The sequence below is a fragment of the Talpa occidentalis genome, unplaced genomic scaffold, assembly GCF_014898055.3.
Source record: "Talpa occidentalis isolate TD23 unplaced genomic scaffold, MPIMG_talOcc4v2.1 talOcc4.11, whole genome shotgun sequence".
NCBI classification, from domain to species: domain Eukaryota; kingdom Metazoa; phylum Chordata; class Mammalia; order Eulipotyphla; family Talpidae; genus Talpa; species Talpa occidentalis.
The window spans coordinates 11,166,670-11,190,016 of NW_023601104.1; the positions used below are offsets into that span (position 1 = coordinate 11,166,670).

Sequence of the window (23,347 nt, forward strand, 5' to 3'; positions counted from 1 at the left end):
AGACTGAGGCCTGTGTTTAATATAAAAACCGGGGTGGGGGGTAATACTACATGGTAAAGTGTCTGAGTGTACAGGGCTAGGTGTGGACACACAGCGATTTTGTAAAAACTGGTACCCATGCCCTATTTGACTCTGCAGATATCCCACTAGGAGGTCACAGAATTTATTTGCAAGACACTATGTAAGCCTGGTTCTCAAAGTGTGGTTAGTTCTTAACAGCAGCATAAGCCTGGGAACTTGCTAGAAATACAAATTCTTGGGTTTCACCCCAACCTACTGAATCGGAAACACTAGTGGTTTGGCCCCCCAATTTCCAGGTGATTTTTGTCACAAGATGTTTGAGAACTATTGTTGCTGACACAGTAGTTGCTTAAAAAAACCTAATGTGTAATTCTGTTTTCAGCAGCTCCATTTATGAGGAGTGGTTCTGTCTACCTATAAACAGGCACAACACACTCGCCTTGGTGACCTATAAACAGCTATGGTAAGTAATTTTTTTAAAGATTTGTTTTATTTATTTATGCATACAAGAACTGAGGTATAGGCCAGAGGTTCAGGGGTAGGGGTGAGAGGATTCACCACAGTGTGGGGAGCAGAACAGGCGTTGCTACTGAAATACACTGCTGAGGGGAACAGCGGGTGAGACAGGAAAGGTCTACTGTGCCATGAGGGCCACCTCCCTGGCTGGGGATTGAACTATGCTGCAGTGGCTGGCAATATAGCTTGATAGCGCTAAGACTTTAACCCATGAGGCACCAGGGAAGCCTTTCTGGTAAGTAATTCCATACAGCAAATGACACTGTACAAAAACTTAAATGTTAAAATTCGGACCAAACTTAGTACTTTTTTTTTTAATATTTATTTATACAAGAACTGGGGTATAGGCCAGATTGTGAGAGGGTGAGAGGATTCACCAGAGACAGAGCGGGGAACAGAACAGGCAGACTGACCGAAATACACTGCAGAGGGGAGCAGCAGGTGAGACAGGAGAGGTCTGCCGTGCTATGTGGGTATCTCCGCAATTGGCTGGGGATTGAACCGGCACTGCAGAGGCTGCGGAGAGCTTCACAGCGCTGTGCTCAACCGCCTGCACCACCAGGGAGGCCCGGACCAAACTTAGAAACTCCACCAAATGAGATGAACAGATGAACCAGGGTTTATGCTTTGACCCATTCCTTCATAGATCCCAGATTCACATTTTGCTGCCTCACCCGCAATGTGAGGGTATTTGGAGGTGGGACCTTGGAAGAGTGATTAGGGCATGAGGGCTCCACCTCCGGGGAACGGGATGAGTGCCCCATGAACAGAGGAGGTAGACAGCATCTTCGAACCGTCTGCCATGTGAGGCTGTCTATGAACCATGAAGCAGGCCCTCACTAGACACCAAATCTGCTTGCACCTTGATCTTGAAATTCTTGGGCTCCAGAACTGTGAGAAATAAATTTCTGCTGTTTGTCAGCCATCTAGTCTATGGCATTGTGTGACGGCAGCCCAAAGAAGTTGAGAGAGGCAGCTACTGCGCCTGTCTGATTTGGGGCTTCTTCATGTCTCAGGATAGCAGTTGATGGAAATAGGGGACCATAAGGAGACCTCACTAAAGACACCTACACTCCAAGTGGCCCACTGGGGTGAATCCTTCTTTTCTTTTAAAGATTTATTTATGCATACAAGAACTGGGGTACAGGCCAGAGTTGTGGGGGGGTGAGAGGATTCACCTGAGACAGAGTGGGGAGCAGAACAGGCGAGTCAGGAGATGTCTGCTGTACCATGTGGGTAGCTCCCTGGCCAGGGATCGAACTCATACTGCAGTGGCTGTGGACAGCCTCATAGGTTGCGTCTTCACCCCTCGCACCACCAAGGAGGCCCTGGATGAATCCATCTTGAAGCATCCCCATTCCCACGAGTATTGTACTGCGTGGCTCCACTCCAGAACTGGGACCTGTATTTTTATGGTCGCCAAACATGGACTCAGTCTCCCACCTCTTCCACTGTAGCCCTTCTTCTCTGGGCCAATCCATCCCTTGATACCAGTCCTCAACATGTCTGAAATTAGCCCAAATCATATTCCCAGGAGATTAAAAAAATTTTTATTTCAATATACAGCGACAGTATTTGTATACTCTAGCCTGAGGCAGGAGAGGTGAACTTAGTTGTCTTTTCCCCAAGAGGGGATAAATGGTTAAGTCACCCTTCATTCCCTGTACCACCCCGCAGAAGCGCCAGAGCCCAAGTTTCAGATATCAGGATATAAAGGTTCACCCTGCTCCCAGGAAGCAAGCCTTCTGCTCCTGTCTCCTGTTCACCCTTAGAACACAAAGCTCTTCTGTCTGGTGAGGCATCTGTGGGTGCACCCCAAGAGAATATAGCCATCTCTTCATCTGTAGCAGTTCTGCTAGGTCCCTGATACCCCATTTTGGAACAGTCTCTGGAGGTACTGCTGACGCAGAGGGGGCAACTTGGGATATAGCTCGAAACCTTCTGGGAGGGTGGAATTCGGAAGCTTATAGTGGAGGAGGTGCTGCCGGAGCCCCTGCAAGGAGGGAAGGAATATGATTGAACAGGTAATAAGATCTGGGTGAGATCTCTCTCCCCCCAAAACCTTCTGTCTTCCCATCGTTCAGGAGGTACTGACCCTACCTCATCTGTCAGCAGCCAGGTTTTCTGCAGCATGCTTCTGCGGGCAGCCTTCATTTCGTCCTAGAGGCAAAACAGGAAGAGGGGCACTGGGCCAAGGGTTGGTACCCACCATGGGCCTTGCATGCCTCTCACCTCCTCCCCAGCTCAGTCACAGGCCGCCTTCCTCCCTCTGCAGATGGGGATGTGACTTACTGAGTTCCTTGGGTCCTGGGAAAAGATGAAGCTATTGACATGAGCCACAGCCACAGCATAGAGCACGGGGCACCAGCATGGGCGGAGGGCACCGGTGACCAGGGCCCGGAAGTAGAGCTGCAGAAGGGCCAGGTTGTCTTCTGGGGGCTCTGTGTAGCACGCCAGGGACACGGGCAACTGTGACAGGGAAAATGAGGCACGCGAGTGTGGTTGGGAGCATGCAGCACTGGATGACAGGGCGGATGGTTGATGGGCACTTGAACCAAATCCTGAGGGGGAAGGTCAGGTCCTAAACATTCATCCCTTTCTATCATAAGGCTGACAGCGAAAGACCAAAGAGCTGGGAAGCTGGGAAACTGAGAAGCAGTTGTGAATTTTCACTGCTTGCCACTCCTTGTTTAATCTACTTAAAACTTTCAAGTTCACTGTTCAAGTATATCATCTAAACCTTTCTCAAGTTCATGTTTCTTTCAAAACATTTTTTAATTCCGTGCAGAAATGTCTTGAGGAAAATAAAGTTTATGTACAAGGGTAAGCTTATCATAACGTTACTTAAATAGAAAAAACCCCTGAAAACTCTCAGGACCACCAGTGATTCTGAAGGAGCAAGTCGGGGCACGCCTGCACACGGACATTACATAATAATAAAAAAATGCTGACTTAGAATGTTTAATGATGTGGGGACTATTTCTACGTAATTTTTTTTTTTTAAAGATTTATTTGTTTGTTTGTTTGTTTGTTTATACAAGCACTGGGTACAGTCAGAAGCGCGGGAGGGTGAGAGAATTCACCAGAGCCAGAGCGGGGAACAGAACAGGCAGAAGGACCGAAGTTCACTGCTGAGGGGAGCAGCGGGCGGCAGGAGAGGTCTGCGCGCCATGTGGGACCCTCCTCCGGTGGCCGGGGAGTAGCCGGGGATCGAACCGGCGCTGCGGAGGCTGCGGGCAGCTTCGCAACCCAGCGCTCAACCGCTGTGCCACCAGGGAGGACCTATTTCTATGTAATGTTAAGTGAAGAAAATGGCAGTGACTCCCATCCAACTTTACAAAAATGTGTATTTATATAAAAAATAGAAAAAGAAATCAAAATGGTTACCATTGGGCAGGGGAATTATGAATGGTTACAATTTTCTTTTTAATTGTTAAAAATATTTTGCATTTTGGGCCTCCCTGGTGGCGCAGCGGTTGAGCGCTGGGTTGTGAATCTGCAGCGGGTTCGAGGGAAGGGTTGCAGATCAGCAGTGTATGCTGCTCTGGCTCTGGTGAATTCTCTCATGCTTCTGACTGTACACAGTGCTTGTATAAATAAATAAATAAAACAAATCTTTAAAGCAATGTTTAAAAAAATTTTGCATTTTCCTCTTAGGCTTTTATATAAAAGATGTATTTATATAGCATATGCACAATAAATGTATTTATATATTAAAATTTTTACTTTATCAGAATGTAATAATGAACATAAAAAATCAAATCTTAAAAATAGTTAACTCTTTATAGCTTAGAAGTTTAACCCCTTATCCTGATATTTCAGGCCCTCTAAGACTTTGCCTTATTTCCAGCAAGTTCCCAAAGTGAAACATGGACTTCCTTTTTTTTTTTTCCTTTCTGTGCCCGGTGTAACAGAACTGGCATATGTTCAAAGACATCATCGCTGTTGACTTCCTCCTTCTACCCTTTCCTACTCTTCCCTGCCTCTGAGCTACTGTTTATGCTAGTCCATTAGCACACCCTGTCCTACCTCTCCCACAATACAGATTCTACTCAGCCTTCGACGCCCCGGTCACTCCCTACTTCTTCCACAGAGCATTTTCCTTATTGGAAGCCCACTCGGACCTTTTCCTTCTCTAAATCCCACCTAGAATCTGAGTATTTCCGAACTCTGTGGGCTTTTAGTATATCTCTTCTGATCTAGATTGTAGCGCTTTGTGGGCGAGGGGCAATGTCTTGTGAATAGCAACAAACACCGACTCTGTGCCTGATGCCATGCTGGATCATTCTCATGGATTCTCTCCATCTCCTCAAAGCCTCCAGGGAGTGAAATGAGGACCCTGAGGCCCGCCACAGCACCCCACCGCTCAGGACTCTTACCAAGGCCCAGTACAGGAAGCCCACCGTAGGCCCTACTGGGCTGAGAAGGTACCTGGATCAGAGGCAGGCCCAGAGCTCGCAAGGCTCCCACGTGCTCTCCAAAGAGGGCGAGGCGCAAGGTGACACTGAACCGACGCTGCAGGGGAAGGAGGACCAGCGCTCCGAAGAGGTGATCCCCAAAAGAGACAGCCTCAAAATGCTCCAGGAAGCTGGCGTAGAGGTCAGGGAAAGACGTCAGGCCAGGAAGTGGGCAGTCCAGGTTAAGTTTTGGCAGGACTTCAGGCTGGCAGAGCTGAGCCAGAAGGGCAGCCACCAGGTGCTGTATTGGGGTCTCCCGAAATAGTTCACCATCTACCAGGAAGGCACACATGAGTCGTGCCAGGCGGGCAGCGGGAGGCACAGCCAGGAGGGCCTGGGGGCGCCAGCTCTCCAGGACTAATATCCATTGCAGGGCCCGCATGGCTGTGCCCACTGTGTCAGCAGGAGGGAGCCCTGAGGGGGTCTCTGAGGCCTGGTGGTAGAGGTGAATCAATGGCAGGAAAGGCCAGTCGGTGGGCAGCAGTGGTTCCTTAGGCACAGGGAGCAGCAGACCAGGGACCTGCTGTAGCTCCCCTCGGTATAAGGCCTGGGAAGCAATCAGGCTGGCTCGGACCAGGGAGCAGTGGGTCAGGTAGCAGCTGCGGATGCTGGGGAGATCCTGGCAGGCCTGAGCTAGCAGAGCCCCTTGCGCACACCCAAGATCCCTTCCACTCCCTAAGGAGAGCCGGTCAGAGAAGTCAGCTGCCTCCAGGCCCCCTGATTCTTTTTCCCTGTAACAGAACACGAAGCCAAAAATGAGGGCTTCAACCACAGCACCCGAAGGCCCTGCCAGCTCCCAGGGCTTCCCAGAGGCTCCTACATCTAGTCGTGCCCCTCCCTGTCCTCCTACTACCCTTCCATGCTGGGGGTATGCCAGTTGCAAGTAAATGGGGATGGTAATAAGAATATGTATCTCATAGTACTCAGGTAAAATACTTAAGGGAGTACCAGACCCAGAGTTAGCACTCAGCACTGTTAGCTATCACACGTGTATAGCTAGTTAACAGAACATTTTGAGTCATACTGTCACACTGAAGTCTCAAAATAATTCTCTAGTGTGGTTACCCTCCTCCTCACTGCACTAATGAGGAAATGGAAGCTCAGACAGGTTAGGGGTAGCCCATGGGAGAAAAGGAATTCAATCCAGGTCTCCTTGCTCCAGATTCGGGGCTGCTGTCAGTCATCACAGCAGCCTGTCAAAGGGCTGAGTTGATGCCATCAACCCTGCGCTTACGGGAGGAACTCTGGCCGGAACACAAAACTCAGCAGCAACTCATGGGCGAGGTGCTCACTTCCAGGCAGCAGGCGACTCAGTAGAGCCAAGGCCAGGCCATGATGGAGGGCAGCACAGGTGGCCGGCACTGGCTGGAATGTTGCCTGCAGACAGAAAAGCAGAGAGCAGTTGGGGAAGGGCAGAGGGGGTAGGAGGTAACAAAACAAAGAGACGAGAAGAAGAGTATATATGCTGCAGGGTGTGTCTCGAGGAAAGCAGGAACTATGTGGCCTAGCAGAAGCAGCACAAGTCCCAGACAAGCAGGATGGGGACAACTGGGAAGGATGCGGGACAGTGGCATGGATAGAGATACTGGCAGGGGGGAGGTGGAGGGAGACAACAACAGACAGGGGCACCTACCACTCTCTGAGCCAGGGTGAGTGCCAGGTACTGTAGGTGGTACTCATGGCGCAGGGCCCACGCAGAGAAGGGTGTGAGGTGTGGGGCAGCCATCGGAGTCACACACTGGAGAAAGTAGTTCTGGAGTCCCGGGGCAGCCAGTATGGCTTCCAGCTGAAGAAAAGCACATTTCTTCACATCTAGAATGCGACTGATCTCTTCTGGGTGTCCCCAGGCAGCTGGCCAAACTCAGCCAAACTCACTCTCTTCTGGGTGTCCCCCGCCAAACTCAGAGAAGTGGGTGCCGACAGAAGAGGCCTCCCTTCCCCAAGGAACACCTCCCCTTTTCTTTCTGATTCCTGACCTCCTGTCTAGCCCCTAACCAGGAAACCCACGGCTCACCTGACCACAAAGGCCCTTATGGATCCGGGTCAGGGAGTTGAAAAGAGAGAAGAGGGCGGTGAGGAATGGGAAGGGTGACGCTGAGCCAGCCAGACTGAGAGGGGGACAGCCTCCCGTGCAGCCCAGTGACACAAGGCTCGGGAGAGCTTCAGGGGCCGGAGCACAGGACAGAGGGTTGCAGAGAGGGGAGCAGCGCCTGGAAGCAGAATGGAGACATTGAAAGGGGCTCTGGCCTGATGTGCTCCTGAGCCCTGGCTGTGCAGAGGAGTGCCACTGTCCTCTGCCCTATACAACCATCACCTGTTAGGGATTCAGGTTTCCCTCAGGCTGAGGGATTCCACCTGGGACGGAGCAGGGAGTCAGGCCCAGGAATCCCACAAGGAGAGCAAGTGTCTCCTCCCACAACCCCTTCCCGCCCCTCCCCCACCACGATGTACATACCCAAGGGACTCCCACAGGCTGCCCAGAGTGGGCTGGTGCAGCAAGGGCAACAGCAGCTCCTCCAACAGGCGTTCTATATCCTGAAGCCAATCCTCAGGGCACATTCTTGGCTGGAGGACCAAGGGGCTCAATGAGCTGAGGGCTAGGATACACTTTCTCCTATACCCAGTGTACCTAGGCCAAACCCAGGATTCCAAGAGCCCAAAGGGTCATTGTGTGTAGACTTCTGCCTTCTGACCCTTGTGGAAAAGACCCTGAGGTTGCTCCGACACCCACTGTCTAGGGGTCCTGAGAGAGCATAAAGACGCAGGGCTGGGCTGCTGCTTGGGGTTCTCTGGTCCCCACCACCATGCTTCTGGAAGCCTCACTAGATATGAAGGTGGAAAGAGGAAGATAAGCAGCAGAAGGTAGGAGATGGTGGGAATGGGGGTGGCAGGAGTGGGGAGGGGAACAGGAGTAAGTAGGTGGAGTATTAGATGGAGGCCTGGGGGAACGCGGGTGGGCAGCACTCACCTGCTGGCTCCAGGCCTGGTAGTAGGCGCCCAGGAAGAGCAGGCAGGCAGTAGACACAGGGCTCAGGGCACACCAAATCTTAGGTCTGGGTAGCAACTTCAAGGTCTGTCTTAGACATGGCTCCACCAGAGGCAGGAGCCCAGACACCTGGGTCCAAGTGATCCCGGAAGGGGCGGCTGAGAGGTTCTCAGCAGAATCGCTACAGGAGTGCAATAGGGGCCAAGTGAGGCCCCTCACCTCCCCTCTAAGCTCTAACCACCCCTCCCTGTGGAGCACTCCTACGTGTCCTGGAGTCCCCTGTAGGACATGCTTGCGGGCAGGTCAGGGCTATCACCTACCTGCTGGGCCCAGGGCTGGTGCTGCTGGCTGCCAGGGTCAGCTGGGTGAGGAGAGTGAGCAGTGAGGCTATCCGCTGAACGGATAGGGGCTGAGGTGGGTGGGTGCTGAGCTCCTTCGGCACAGCCTGCAGGGCCCGCATCAGCACTGGGTATAGCTCCCTGGAGAAAGCAATTGCCTTTCAGGGCATGAAGGGAGATGGAGATATAAGATGTAAGCCCCTACCACCCAGGCCCATTCCTGGCCTGGTGCTCTTGAAGCTTTCACCAGGGCAGGAAGGCTGGGGCTGAGGAGAGGCAGTAGCTCCTTAAGGTTTTCCTCAGCAGGGAATGTAAACCTCATTTCATCCAACACCAATGCCATGGTGCGTGAGTGTGGTTCCCTACTGCCCTTGGGCTGGTCCAGACCCCAAGCCTTCTTTCCCTCCCAGAATCCCCTCTTCCTCATTCTCAGCCTCCTACCACGCTTGAACCCTTGGGCAAAGCTGAGATATCAGCTTAGATAGTAACAGCTTAGACCTGTACAGATCTGGGGGTCTACGAGAGCGCCCTAACCTCCCCAACCCCGGGTCTCTCCTTACCGATAAAGGTCACAGCCTTGGCCGTAGGCCGCGGCCACAGCCCACAGGCGGAAGGCCTCAGTGCTTAGTGTCTCAGCTTCCGTAGGAGGCAAAGCCAGTTCCTGGGGAGCCTCAGCTATGAAGCGGCACAGGCGGCTCCGGAGATCAAAACTGCTCAACTGGGGTGGGCAGAGTCTGGGGTCAGGATCAGCTGGGACTCCCTAGTCCCAAGAAGCCTCTGGTTCTCTCACTATGGAGACTTTGCCAACTGTTCCTGGCCCCTCTGGTGCCCCAGGGTCAGAGCTCTGGAAAAGGTAAAACTATCTCCTTCCTTCTAGCAAGTACTAGCCGAGCATCTGTTCTACAGCTACTTGGCGACAGGTGATGGGTGCCTATCTGTACGTGGCCCTGTGTCCTGCTCACCAGTCGGGCAGCAATGTTCCTACCAGCCGAAGCCAAGACACGAAGCAGTTTCATGGCAAGGGTGCAGGGGACTTTGTGTAGGCTGGCGGTAGGCCCCACCCCCATGGGGGACCAGCTGGTGGGCAGAAACTCTCCAACTATCGTCTCTATCAGCCGAGGGCACTCCAGGACCTGCGGGGGACAGGAGGAAAAGGGGAGGCTGAGGGTCAAGACCAGGTCCAGCTAAGCTCTTTGTCCATTTCCTGCTGCCTCTTTCTTACCCTCGTGGCTGACTCCAGAGAATGCCGGGCCAGGCGGATGAGCACAGCCAGTATGTCAAGGACCACAGAGGGTCCTGGGCAGGTCACCTCCAGCACATAGCGCAGCCGAGGCAGCAGGTTGGTGGCCAGAAGCCCCTGGGGGTAGATCAGAGATAAATCTCCTACCAATGCAGCTGGACCCCAGGCCGTGACGGCCCCTCCTGTCCAACATGTGCCTGCCCCTGTGCTGCGGTCATGGGCCAGGTGCAGCTGTCCCAGTGCCGCTACCTTGATGACATCATGTCGGGCCAGATCAGATGGAGGCCGGTTTCTTTCCTCAGGGCTCTTCTTTTTGGTCTTTTCTGCTGTGGGCTCTTCGTCCTCGTCCTCATCTTCCTTGTCCTCCTTACTGGGCATCAGAGGGAACACCAGAGCTCCATGGTACCAGGAGAAGGTGCTGTCAAGGAGCTCCTGCCAATGGAAAGGGAATCGGGAGGGAAGGAGAAGGACAGGCTAGGAAATGGGCCCAGGAGTAGGGAGCGGAGGCCACCCACAGAGAGAAAGGCAAGGCTCCTGCGCCTTCCTGGTGGCTCAGGGGTGAAAGACACAGTGCTATCAAGCTATCGCCTGAGTCCCATCCCCGGCCAGGGAGCTACCCACATGGCGCAGCAGACCTCTCCTGTCTCCCCGCTGCTCTCCTCAGCAGTGTGTTTCAGTAGATCTGCCTGTTCTGCTCCCTACTGTCTCTGGTAAATCCTCTCACCCCCCCACACCTCTGGCCTGTACCCCAGCTCTTGTATGCATAAATAAATAAATCTTAAAAAAAAAAAAGGAAAGGCTCCTGGGCTTCGGAGCCTTTGGTTGAAGAGAGTAAAGCTGCCATTCCATTTTCTGCTCTTCATGGCAAAGCTGCAGCAACATGGGCATGGCCAGCAGGACATAGGGAGCCTGAAGTCTCAAAGCCCCACTCCTATCCCCATTGTACCTCATCTCCAGGAGCGACCAGCAGAGCCCGAAGAGCACGGACAGCAGCTGCGATGACCCCATCCACTCTGTCATCCAGGGAGAAGCGCAGGAGGAAGAGGAAACCAGCATCCAAAAGAAGGCGCAAAACACTGCCCACTAGCCGGTCCCCAAACTCCCCAGCCTGGGCCTTGGGGACAGGAGGATAAAAGCCAACTGAAGATTATACTCTTTGTCCTAAACCCTTTCCTTGCCCACCGATGACTGTGGGTTGGTCCCACTCCCAGTCTGACCCACAGTCAGCTGATGTATGGGCTCATCAGCCAGAGTGGAAGGGGCAGAGGTGGGAGAATCTAAGGCAGGGGGCAGGCCCAGGCCTGCAGTCCACTCACCCTGTCGATGACCTGGGCCACCACATGCAGCGCTAGTGCTCTCTGCTGGGCCACCTGGCTGCGTGTCAAGTGAAACAGCTCCTGTAGGGAGTACCCTGCTCTCTGAGGCAGGGGCAAGAAGTTAGAAAGAGCCAAGACAGAGGGGAGCACCCTCCCACCCCAAGTGCCAGCACTGTGTGTCAAGCATAAGTGATTAATTCTTGCCTCTGCTCTCCATGGCCCTGCAAACTGGTAAAAAAGATAAGGCGTGTACTCAATACCCGTGGCATGAGGCTGCTTGGGAAGAGTGTAGTCACTGGTATTTAATTTGCAACTGGAGAGCAAGAGAGCAGAAATGTGGTTGGCCTCGGTGGGTGGTGGGAGCTACGATGGCCTGGCAGGGGGCAAAGGGCCAACACACCCCTGGGGCAGGTTTCAGGAGCTGAGCTCTGGAGGTCCCAGAGCACAGGTGCACGTGGGGAGAGGACTGTCCATGCACAGCAGGAGGGCGGGAGCTGCAGGGTCAGCAGGGAGAAGCTGTGGAAGGGATATCTTGTGTGGCTAAGGAGCTAAGACCTTATTCTGCAGGCAGAGGGGAGCCAGGAAACTTCTGAGGCAAGGCATGGCCCAAGCTGGGCCCGAGGAAATGGGGGTGGCAGCCCCATGAGGGACAGAATGGCACAGTGGAGAGAGCGGGCCACGCGGTGGAGCAGTCGCGAGGAAGCATGGCTCACAATGAGGACACATCACGGGAGGTGGCAGACACAGAACGGGTAAGTCCTGCCCACTGACTAGAATGTAAGGGGACGACTAGAAAGAGTTCAAGTCCGCTTAGTTAGGCGATCAGGAATGGACAGAAAGGCCATGAACCAGAGCAGGGCGCACAGGAGGTCCATGGCAACTGACCAGAGGTTCTTTTCCACACGGTGGTTCAAAGCACTTGCCAGAGTTGCCCAGGCCTCACCTCCGCCTCCTCTCCATGGTGATGCAGACCCAGATGGGTGGGCAGGTCCACATCGGGGGCCAGCAGCTCTCCCTGAAGACTGAATCGGGCCTGCATCCGCTAATGGGAGAAGAAAGAGGGCTATGGAGAGGGGCAGCAGCAACTCCCCCGCACCCACTTTTTTTTTTTTATTTTAAATAATAAATTTTATTTTTATATTCCCCATACAATTGCAACCCCCCCATTCTGACCCCAATCCCTCCCCTCCCGCCCCCCACCCCCCAAAAAGTGTCTCTGGTTCATAGTTTTTTGTTGATTTTGATTTTCACTTTCTTATAGTTATTCATTTTCCTGGTCCCTTATTTAAGTTTTCTAGATTCCTGCTATGAGTGAGACCATCCGGTATTTTTCTTTTTCTTTTTGGCTTATTTCGCTGAGCATGATCCCTTCCAGCGCCATCCATGTTGCTGCGAATGGCATGTGTTTATCTTTTTTGAATGCTGAGTAATAGTCCATGGTGTATATGGACCACATCTTCTTGATCCAGTCATCTATTTTTGGGCATTTGGGTTGTTTCCAAAGCTTAGCTATTGTAAACAGTGCTGCTATAAACATAGGGGTGCAGGTGCTCTTTGGAATGGATGTTTCTGTGTCCTTTGGGTAAATACCTAGGAGTGGAATTGCTGGATCATATGGAAGCTCTATGTTTAGTAGGTCCAGAAATCTCCACGCAGCTCTCCATAGTGGTTGGACCAGTTTGCACTCCCACCAACAGTGCAGGAGAGTTCCTTTTTCTCCACACCCTCGCCAACATTTGTTGTTGCTAGTTTTTTTAATCTGTGCCATTCTCACTGGTGTAAGATGGTATCTCATGGTAGTTTTGATTTGCATTTCCCTGATGACAAGTGATGTTGAACATTTTTTCATATGCCTGTTGGCCATTTGCATTTCCTCTTCAGAGAAGTTTCTTTTTAGCTCTTCTGCCCATTTTTTGACTGGATTATTTTCTTTGTTGTTGTTGAGTCTCATCAACTTTTTGCAGATTTTTGTGATCAGTCCTTTATCATTAGTGTTGGGCCCTGCACCCACTTTTAATCCTCCTTTAATCCTCCACCTTTAATCCTCCACCTCCCAGGACTTGGGTCCTGACTCTCCTGGCCCTTGAGTCGAGGCAAGGCGATGGGAGAGGAGGCTGAGTGCAAAGGGAGAGGCTTCTCAAGCTCGAGGGAAGAGGAGGGCCTGAGTACCGGGTGCAAGAGCTACAGGCCACCCCCCGCCTGCCCACCTGTAAGCCGCTTGACCCTCCTCACCTCCTGTGTCTGCTGCCGCCGGAGTGGGGGCAGGTTCTGAGTCCAGTGGAGCTTCTCCAGCTCAACAGTGTCCATGTGCAGCCATTCTTTATGAGGGGTCACGGGCAGAGTCAGAGCTGGGGGACAGAAGCAAAGTAGCATTTCCTAAGAGATGCAGCTCACTGCTCCCCTGGGGGCCCATCCATTACCCCAAAGTGCCACATCCACCCCTGCCCAGCAGTCTGGTAGCTTCTGCCTCCACTGACACCAAGGATTTGTTGGGAGAAGGAGGAAGTGAGGAAGAGAGAGGAGGAAGGGAGGACCAGCACAGCAGGGAAAACATAGCTGCCCACCCGCTAAAGGAGCAGTGGGGAGGGGCAACGAGGAAGGGATAAGATACAAAAACAGACCCACAATCTTTTCTTCCTTCCTCACTGCAATCCTCATCCCCACCTGCTCAGCTAGCTGGGAGTTCATCCTGGGGCAGCAGATTCCTGGCTCTCATAATTCAATTTCTTCCTTTTTAATCACTAATAAAATCTAGTTCCTGGGAAATAATTGCTCCCACTGGCTTCTCTGTTTCAGATCTGACATTTTCATCAGACGTGCGTCAGCCCCTACCTCTCCAATCACCCTCCACCTGCCATGTCCCCCCAACTCTGAGATCAGAGGCAGAAAGAACGGTAGGCTGGACTGAGCCAGAGCTGGATCAGCTACCCAAAGGCAGGAGTAGCTGGTCTGCAAGGGGCAGAGGCCAATCAGCTATCACAGTGTTGCCTCTTACCAGGGAAGGGGGAGAAGGAACAGCAACAGACAAGAGAACAGGATGCACACACAGGAAGAAGACACGCATCAGCAAATGAAGACTGATTTCAAGCCAATAGTGAGCATTACATGCCCAAGGAGAGAGAAGATTCTCTCTTTTCCTATTTGCCAGGCCTAGCAGAAGGGCTTTTTTCTCCTTTTATTCCCCGAAAGGTGATCCTCCCACCCTCCAAACCTGGGGCTCCTGGCTCCAGCTCATCTTCCTTCTTGGGCTCACTGGCAGAAGTTGCCACAAGGGGCTCCTTTTCAGTGACTTCCACAGAGGATCCTTCTGACCTCTGCTCCTCCACGGCCTTCTCGCCTACTTGCTCCTGGGGGTGGCTATGAGATCTCAAGAAGGCAACCAAGCTGGGATCTAGTGAAGAGGATGGAGGGGAGAATTATGGAGGCAGATGCTCCTCAGCCCCCTACAAACCGGGGCCTGCTGAATACCACCTGCCTGTGGGTGCCAAGGCCAGGACAAACTACATGCCAGGCTTGACCTGAGCCTCTTGGGCTCTCCTGGGGCCTCTATGAACTTGTCTTCTCCTACCTTTCACTGGGACCTGCTTGTCCTCATTCCCTCCACCCCTCACAGCCCCCCGGTTCAGGCCTATGCCCTCCCTGTGTTTGGTTCCAAGTCAGATGTCCAAACTAAGTGGCTGTGGAATAAGCAAACACATGCTGACTAGGGCATGGGAAATACACTTAGGGGAATCATTTCGCTCACTTTCTGCTAATTCTTTCGCCGCCAATATTGACTAAAAATCCAATATATGCTCTGCTCTTTACAGGTGCTAGACACAAGAGCCTGGAACAAGACAGTTGGTGCTACAGTTTTGGTGAACAGAAGCAAGGAGACGTGGCATCCTCTTATTACCGAGAACAGCGTGGCTGTGCTGGAGTATGGCTACAACAGTGTCTGTTGCACTAGGCTCCAGTATACACAGTGTGGAGATGAACAGTAGGGGCTGTGAGACCAGACAGAGGTGGGTTTGCATCTCATTGCTGTGCTCCTTACCAATTATGTGGCCAGGGGGAGAATTTCGTTAGGTTTTGAGCCTCAGATTTTTTTCTTTTCCATATATGAGCAATGACATTAGTATTACCTACGTCCCAGGAATAGTCTGAGGGCAGAATGAAATCCTTCATTACAGGAGCCGGCACCATGGCTGGCACACACCGGAAGCCCCTCCTATCCTGTGTTAGCAGGAGAGCCAGGTGCCCATACCAAGCTGAGCCAGCAACTGCCTCTGTTCCTGCAGGATCTCCTCAGGAGTCATGGCTTGCAGTCTTGCGACATTCTCTTCGTGGATAGTCTGGACTTCCTGCTCAGCCTCCTGGCATCTGAGTCCCTTTCCTGTGACCAGATGGGGTCCCACGAAGCGGTGGCTGCCCTGAGGAAGCTGGCCGTCCTGATCCCTAGGTGTGAGTACCTCACAGGTCACAGTGCCTGGAAGAAGTGCAGGTTCAGGGCTTTTTTTTTTTTTTTTAATGTTTATTTATGCATACAAGAACTGGGGTACAGGCCAGAGATGCAGGTGTGAGAGGATTCATCAGAGACAGAGTGGGGAGCAGAACAGGCAGATTGACTGAAATACACTGCAGTCTGCTGCACCATGTGGGTCACCTCCCTCGTTGGGGATCGAACTCATGCTGCAGTGGCTGTGGACAGCTTCACAGCGCTGCATCTTAACCCCTTGCACCATCAGGGATACCCAGGTTCAGTTTTATTACCCTCCACCATTTGAAGATTATACTTTTGTAATACCGGTTAACCTTGGAGACTGGGATTGGGTTGGGATGGTAGCCTCTCTACCACCCCAGGACTAGTATGAAAAGTTTCCCTCAGTAACACTTGATTCTCCTTGTGACTGTCTAGGCAGTCTCTAGAGGCCCACCCTCAGATCTTCTCTCAGTAATTTGCATCATTAAAGCAACCCTGGCCTACATCTTTACAGCCCCTGCCAGACACTTTCACCCATTCGTTTTTCCCAGGGTAGAGTAATAGCCTGCCTTCTCCCTGCACCTCAGACACAGGTGTGGACCTAAGCCTCTCATACTCAATACTCTGAGTGGGTGTAGAGGGACAGATTTCTCTTTCAATGGAAGAAGTGCATTTCATATTTAAGGCAGGGAAGATACAGATCCTAAGATGACTCGATGATCATGCCTTACAAAAAAGCCATCTCTTTAACCCCGACTCACCTCCTGGTGAGCCCAGCATGGATGTGTCTTCTCCAACGGGAGGGACCCTGGCTTCAGACCCTCTCCTTGCGGCAATTTCCTGGGCAAAGATGCTCTTCTTACCAGATGCTGCTGGCTTTCCCTGTGGGGCAAAAAGAAAATGCAGCGGACTGATGCTCATTGCCTCATTCTCTTTTCAACCCGTTTCTAGCAAGGTTGAAAATAAAGAGATTAAAAAAAGAAGGAACTTTGTTAAATATCCAGAGACACAACCCTAGTCCTCAGAAAAGCAAAGCCAGGTAGGTGCACAGGTGTTGAAGTCTGATAGAGTTGGGCTAGGTTTCTGGCTCTTCTACCTATTAGATGTATAGTGTTGAACAAATTATTTACCCCTTAGTTTCCTCATCTGAAAAATAGGATGGCAGCTGTCTTATATAGTTGCTGTTAGGAGAATTAAACCAAGTGATGCATATGAAGTGTTTAGCATGGTGCTGCTTTAACAACAGAACTGCTTATCACTAAGATTGTCTACCTGGGAAGATATACTAGGAGGTTCACCTGGGTGTCCCCTAAGCACCATCTACCACCTGCCTACCTGTCTCCCCTGTGCACGATGGAATACAGGAGGGAAAGCAACACCACTGGCCACAGGCAGATTTACAGCCATTGAACTTGTATCTCGCTCCTGCAACAACAAAGCACAAAGTAGTAACAATATAGAGATGACGCAGGCTGGGCCCAGTTCTCCAGGACCAGAAACTTGCTCAAGGAGTCATGCCTGACCCTCAGAAACTTGCTCAAGGAGTCATGCCTGACCCTCCTTGAAAAGTAATTGTAAATCAGCCCCCGATGTTACTGCAGTGGTCAAAGTTCCACCCTTCTGAGTCACCCACGATTTCATCAGGCTCACCACCCCCACCCAACATCCTCGCTGCCCCGGAATGCCTCATCCCACTCAGCCAGGGTGAGACGCACAATAATCTTGGTCAGGACAGCAGTGATGTGCTCATCATGCCTGTTCAGCCTCTCTTCAGGGTCCTCGTGTTCAGGTAGAGGTCGACCGGGGCTGGGTCTGGCTCTCTTTGGGGGAGCAGGAACCAAAGCTGGAGGCAAATCTGGGAGACCTAAGGGAAAAAAAACTAGCTGTGAGGATATTCACACCTTCCCAGGAAGAGACTGAGGGCCAGGGGGAAGTCAAAGAACAAAAGGCAGCTGTAGTGGGGCCCTGACTTCAAGCTATGTCACCTGAGGCAAGATACTTAACCTCTTTTAGCCTCAGTTTCTTCAACTGTAAAATGGGGCTATGCAGTGTCTGAAATAACAAGCAGAGTCCAGTCACATCAGAAAGAGGAAGGAGGGCCTCCCTGGTGGCGCAAGGGGTTAAGACACAACCTATGAAGCTGTCTGCAACCTCTGTAGCACAAGTTTGATCCCCGGCCAGGGAGCTACCCACATGGTGCAGCAGACCTCTCCTGCTCCCCTCAGCAGTGTACTTTGGTCAATCTGCCTGTTCTGTTCCCCACTCTGTCTTTGGTGAATCCTCTCACCCCCCACACCTGTGGCCTGTACCCCAGCTCTTGTATGCATAAATAAATAAATCTTAAAAAAAAAAGAAAGAGAGAGGAAGGAGCCCCAGGGATGTTGCCTCTCCCCGCAGTCTGGCTGCACCCACAGCCACTCACTGTCCAGCATCACCACATCCCGATGCTCCTGCGGTGGACGCTGGGCCAGGTTAACATCGCCGCATCTCCGGCTTCCTTTCTTCACCAATTGTACAGCTGGGGCTGCTCCAGCTGCAAGAAACTGACTCTGGAAGTGCAGCAGATCCACCTCAGACTCCCCGGGCTTTGGTCTAGAGAGCATCTTGACACGTTGTTGGCTGCCTCCCCTGGTGAATCTTTCCAACACTGCTTTGGTGTGGGAATTCTCTCCTTCACCCCTGAAAGCAATAAAGGTGATGGGCCCTCTGCAACTAACACTTGATTCTCTCTTTATTGTACATCAGCAAAGACTCTTTTTTCTCTTGGGTTCATTCCAACTCATTTGTACCTTATTACCACCCCCTCCTTATTTCCACCCTCCCTAATATCACCAGCCTAGTAACAGTATTTACTGCCAACTTAGATTGCTTACAATCTGTGAATGATAAAACTCTCAGGGACAACCATCAATGAATGACCTAAGGAAAATATTATCAGAGGCCAAGCAGATAAATGTGTCAAAACAGGGAGTGGTGATTCTGTATCAAACTGGAAAGAACATGCCTGGCCTAAAGGTATTCAAATCATTAAAAACCTTAGGCTATAAAAGACCAATATATAGGGGCCTCCCTGGTGGCGCAGTGGGTTGAGCACAGCGCTGTGAAGCTGTCCACAGCTTCTGCAGCGCTGGTTCGATTCCCGGCTGACCAGGGAGATGCCCACATGGCGTGGGACCTCTCCTGTCTCACCCGCTGCTTCCCTCAGCAGTGTATTTCAGTCAGTCAGTCTGCCTGTTCTGTTCCCCACTCTGTCTCTGGTGCGTCCTCTCACCCCTTGCATCTCTGGCCTGTACCCCAGCTCTAGTATGCATAAATAGATAAATCTTAAAAAAAAAAAAAAAAAGGGAAAATAGCAAGTGTTGGCAAGTATGTGAAGAAACTGGCTGCCTTTACATTGCTGGTGGGAAGGTAAAATGGCCTAGCAAATATGGAAGTTACCATACACACCAACAATTTCACTCCTTAGATATAAACCCAAGAAAAATGAAAACATGTTCACCCCCCAAAAGTGCACATGAATGTTTGTAGCAGAATTAGCCATAATAGTCAGAAAGTAAAAGCAATCTAAGTAAGAGATAAACGAAGTGTAGTGTAACAGAATAAACAAAGCATAGTGTATATATACAACATATAATCAATAAAAAAGGAATGAAGTGCTGATACATGGATGAATCTTAAAAACATTAAGCAAAATGAAAGAAGTCAGTCACAAAGGGCCTCCTATTACAATTCCATTTACATGAAATGTCCAAAATGGGTAAATCCAGAGAGACAGAAAATAGATTGGTGGGTGTTAGGGACTAGGAGAACAGGAGAGAAGGGAAGTGAGTGCTAAATGGTACAGTTTCCTTTACGGATATGAAAATGTTCTTGAGTTAAACAGTCATGTTGGTTACAACCTTGCGAATATTTTAAAAACCACAGAACTGTATTCTTTCAAGTGGTGAGTTTGATGGTATATGAATCATACCTTAATTAGAAAAACAATCTTGGGTTGGCCAAATAAAACATGTCTGCAAATTTTGTGGCTAGTTTGGGTGGGATCCCTGAGCTAGAAGCGAAATAAAAATATTTGTTATTGTTATTATTAAAACAGTAAATATATTGACCATTTAATATGTGCTAATACTTTCTCCAAGTAATTCATTTAATCTATGCAACAGCTATATCATAGGTTACTATTATTATTTATAGTTTAGGGTTGAAGAAAGGGGGTGCTGAGAAGTTGAATAATTTGCCCAAGATTTCAGTAAGTAGGCCTCCCCGGTGGCTCAGCGGTTGAGCGCTGGGCTGCAAAGCTGCCCGCAGCCTCTGCAGCGCTGGTTCGATCCCCGGCCGCCGGCAAGGGTCCCACATGGCGCGCAGACCTCTCCTGCTGCCCCCTGCTCCCCTCAGCAGTGTACTTCATCAGTCTGTCTGTTCTGCTCCCTGCTCTGGCTCTGAATTCTCTCACCCTCCCGCGCGTCTGACTGTACCCAGTGCTTGTATAAATAAATAAATTATTTTTTAAAAAAAGAAAGAAAAGGAATAAAAATAGTAAAAAAAAAAAAAGATTTCAGTAAGTAAATGATAGGACGTCAGCCCATGTTCTTAACCACTATGCCCTAAGCCTACAACTAACTAGTGTGTTTAAGTATCCTAGAAGTCTGTAATTGAGAGGTGGAGGCAGGGAGATTGGGGCGACCTATGAAGACTCTCCTAAAGAACAAAGATTTGAATTAAAATAGGGTTTCTCAGTTTTAGCTCTACTGACCTTTGGGATCAGATAATTCTTTGTTATAGGAGGCTGGCATGTGCACTATAAAAAGTTTAGCCAGGTTTTTAGCCTACAGATGCCATTAGCACACTTCCTCCCCAAACTGTGACAAGCAAAAATATCTCCAGATATTGCCAATGTCCCCTCAAGGGAAGAAAATCAGCCCCAGTTGAAAACCACTGAATCAGACCTTCAAGGATAAGACAGAAGACCATTAGAGAAAAAAACAGCTGAGAAAAAGTGGAAGCAGGAAGAAACATGGCACTGGGAGAATTCAATGAAGTTGACTGGTGTCCTAAAGCGGAAAGAGGGCTGCGATGCAGGGGAGACAGGTTGGATAGGCAGGAATAAAGAAAGTTCTGAGCAATACATTTCCTTAGTCTTTTTTCATCCAGACTTAAGTAGATCAGATCTAATACTAGGCAGTATTTGGAAACATCACCTAACATACCGTGGAAAGGGGAGGGTTAAAAGTGGTAGAAATGGTAAAACAAAAACATGAGGATCTGATTTAAGAACACTACCAAATTTTTTTTCTTTCAGAGTTTAATCTGGACAAAATAATACAAGGGGTTGGAAATACAAAGAAATGGAGGTGAGACGCCATCCCTAGCTAGACAAAGACCAAGCCAAAATGCTGGGTCTGTAATTTCTTTTTTTTTTTTTTTAATAGAGGCATGTTTTATTTATTTATTTTATTTGTTTGTTTGTTTTGTTTTTACATGCACTGGGTACAGTCAGAAGCGCGGGAGGGTGAGAGAATTCACCAGAGCCAGAGCGGGGAGAAGAGCAGGCAGAAGGACCGAAGTACACTGCTGAGGGGAGCAGCGGGCGGCAGGAGAGGTCTGCGCGCCATGTGGGACCCTCCTCGGGTGGCCGGGGAGCAGCCGGGGATCGAACCGGCGCCGCAGAGGCCGCGGGCAGCTTCGCAACCCAGCGCTCAACCGCTGCGCCACCGGGGAGGCCCTGGGTCTGTAATTTCTTACTTCATGATCTCTTTATATAATTTTCCCCCTGTAAACATAGGAGTTCCAAAGGTTTGTAGCTGAAATGGCATTGCCCCAAATTGTAAGTCTTCCTTTTGTTAAATGATGCACTCAAATTTGTATGAAGGGATATGGTAACCCCACATATACATTTAAAAGCAGAACATGGGACCTCCCTGGTGGCACAAGGGGTTAAGACACAACCTTTGAAGATGTCCGCAGCCACTGCAGCACAAGTTGGATCCCCAGTCAGGGAGCTACCCACATGGCGCAGCAGAACTCTCCTGACTCATCTGCTGCTCCCCTCAGCAGTGTACTTTGGTCACTCTGCCTGTTCTGCTCCCCACTCTGTCTCTGGTGGATCCTCTCACCCCCCACACCTCTGGCCTGTACCCCAGTTCTTGTATGCATTAATAAATAAATCTTTGAAAAAAATCAAAACAAATAGAAATAATTTTACTTATCCATGAGTTCAAGACACCTAATCCGGCCTACTTCGTAGGCTATAATGTGCTTTGCAAAAGGAATAAGAGTGTAATAGGCCAGAAATCAAACACCCGTTCCTCGACGTATTAATTGCAGAGCTAATTTGGGTAATTTATTTAAGTTACGCCGAGTCCAGCTTCCACAACTGTAAAATGTGAACAACAAGTCCTATATAAGAAGAACTGTGTGAGAACTGGACTTTAATCCTCCAGATGATGATCCCGGTCCAGGCATGCACAGAACATACCGCAGTGCCTGGCAATCACATAAATAAACCTCAGTAAATGACAGCAACTATTCAGTCGTAAGTAAAGTCACCAATGTATTTCCCCCATAAACACCACAGCAGATTTGTTCAGAATCAATCCGTGCTAAAAGACATGATATTTTGAACTCAACAGGACGATCTCCGTGCCTAGAGAGTAAACTCGAGGCAAAGTAGCGCTAACAAAGGACCCCACTGTTTTCTCGGGTAGCTGAGGAATCTCTGGGGCCCCCACTCTGCAGGCCATCCGTTAGTGCCAGGACCCGCCCCACGTTGGGTCCGGCAGCTGCACCCAGGGCTCCGCGGCAGCGGGCGGCCCCAGACCACCGCGTCTGCGGATCGAAATCGCCCAGTCTCAGCCTCTGAAGCAGCAGAGGGCCGTGCTCGGGATCTCCGCATCGAAGAGGCTACGGCCGTTCCTGTTCAAACGAGTCTCTCAGACAGGCTCCGCCAACCCGCCTAGATACCCTGCCCCTGGCCCTTCCGCCGGAGTTCCCCGAACTTTACCCCTTCAGCCCGGCCACTTACTTGCGCTAGGCCCGCCTGGGCGCCGCCATCTTGCCCCGCAGGGGCGGTCCTTCCGCCGCCTCCAGGTTCCAGCTTCCGCCCCGCAGTCCGGCCCCGCCCCGCCGCGCGTGGCCCCGCCCACCTGGGTCTGGCCGGCTCCGCGTCTGGGGCCCGCGAGGGGAAGGTGCGCCGTCTGCGAAGCCCTTCCCCAGCATCTAACGCCAAGCTGACACTCGGAGCATATATCCTTGTGATACCAGAGGTGTAGGTGTTCAGGCCTAGTCTCCCAGCCGGGAAGGAGCCCAGGCTGCAGGGCAGCGCTGAGGCCATAGACCCCCGCGGTGGGTGTCTCACGAAGCCGCAGCAGGAACTTCGCAGACGCTCAGGTCGGCAAGCGAGTAGAGGCAGGTTTGTTTAGAGAAAGAAAAGGTTTATTGAGGGGCTTCCCCGGTGGCGCAGCGGTTGAGCGCTGGGTTGCGAAGCTGCCCGCGGCCTCTGCCGCCGGTTCGATCCCCGGCTGCTCCCCGGCCACCGGAGGAGGGTCCCGCATGGCGCGCAGAGCGCCTCTGACTGTACCCAGTGCTTGTATAAACACACAAAAAATAAATAAATAAAACATGCCTCTATTAAAAAAAGAAAAGGTTTATTGAGGAGAAAAGGAACCGAAATAAAGTGGTGTTATAGGACGGGAGAGGGGCAGCCCAAGCCCCACAAACCTGCCTATTCTAAATGGGTTCTGCCATCCGCCGCATCAACACAAAAACATAGGAGACTTTAATGGGAAGGAACTTTAATTAAACTAGGAAACAACACAGGTAAGGCAAAGAGTCTAGTTTCTAAATGAAGCACCCAAAGTTACCCATCCCCTCGTGGGTAAAAGTCCATCCATATGGGATCGGCCCAGAACAAGGCCCCAAAGTCTACCACAAGTCTAAAACATCTTCCAGTTGAGACCCACAGAAAAGGGTCACAAACAACTGGACAAGCCTGGAAGGAAAAGAGCAAAATCAA

The 23,347-nt window shown here is 50.9% G+C and overlaps 1 protein-coding gene and 1 long non-coding RNA gene across 3 annotated transcripts; one reads left to right on the forward strand and one right to left on the reverse strand.

The window, feature by feature from the left end:
* Nucleotides 1–1,615: 1,615 nt before the first annotated feature.
* Nucleotides 1,616–22,400, reverse strand: RPAP1 (RNA polymerase II associated protein 1). Of its 2 annotated transcripts, XM_037502261.2 has the most exons (26): nt 22,358–22,400; nt 19,307–19,387; nt 17,759–18,015; nt 17,052–17,200; nt 16,672–16,761; nt 16,098–16,218; nt 15,121–15,342; nt 14,086–14,265; nt 13,107–13,222; nt 11,818–11,916; nt 10,875–10,976; nt 10,505–10,672; nt 9,808–9,990; nt 9,541–9,675; nt 9,281–9,451; nt 8,879–9,036; nt 8,301–8,459; nt 7,963–8,161; nt 7,450–7,559; nt 7,009–7,204; nt 6,628–6,780; nt 6,229–6,371; nt 4,969–5,725; nt 2,830–3,006; nt 2,638–2,697; nt 1,616–2,530 (listed from the first exon to the last, which is right to left on the reverse strand). In XM_037502261.2, the coding sequence occupies exons 3-26, from the start codon at nt 17,937–17,939 to the stop codon at nt 2,393–2,395; spliced, it is 4,167 nt and encodes a 1,388-aa protein (XP_037358158.1). In that variant the 5' UTR covers nt 17,940–18,015; nt 19,307–19,387; nt 22,358–22,400; the 3' UTR covers nt 1,616–2,392. The 2 variants fall into 2 exon arrangements, with proteins under 2 accessions (XP_037358158.1, XP_037358157.1); XM_037502260.2 differs by lacking the exon at nt 19,307–19,387.
* Nucleotides 13,679–14,777, forward strand: LOC119238518 (uncharacterized). Its single transcript, XR_005123595.1, has 3 exons — nt 13,679–13,768; nt 13,873–13,968; nt 14,684–14,777. It is a non-coding gene; the product is annotated as an uncharacterized LOC119238518 (long non-coding RNA).
* Nucleotides 22,401–23,347: the final 947 nt, after the last annotated feature.

Excerpts from the sequence above, each read along its gene's own strand:
- RPAP1 (XM_037502260.2), bottom strand. The coding sequence starts at position 17,939 with ATGCTCTCTAGACCAAAGCCCGGGGAGTCTGAGGTGGATCTGCTGCAC. Across the intron at positions 16,762-17,051 it reads CTGTCCTGACCAAGATTATT|GAGCGAGATACAAGTTCAAT; the intron begins GTGCGTCTCACC and ends TTGTTGTTGCAG. Across the intron at positions 10,673-10,874 it reads TGGCCCAGGTCATCGACAGG|GCCCAGGCTGGGGAGTTTGG; the intron begins GTGAGTGGACTG and ends CCTGTCCCCAAG.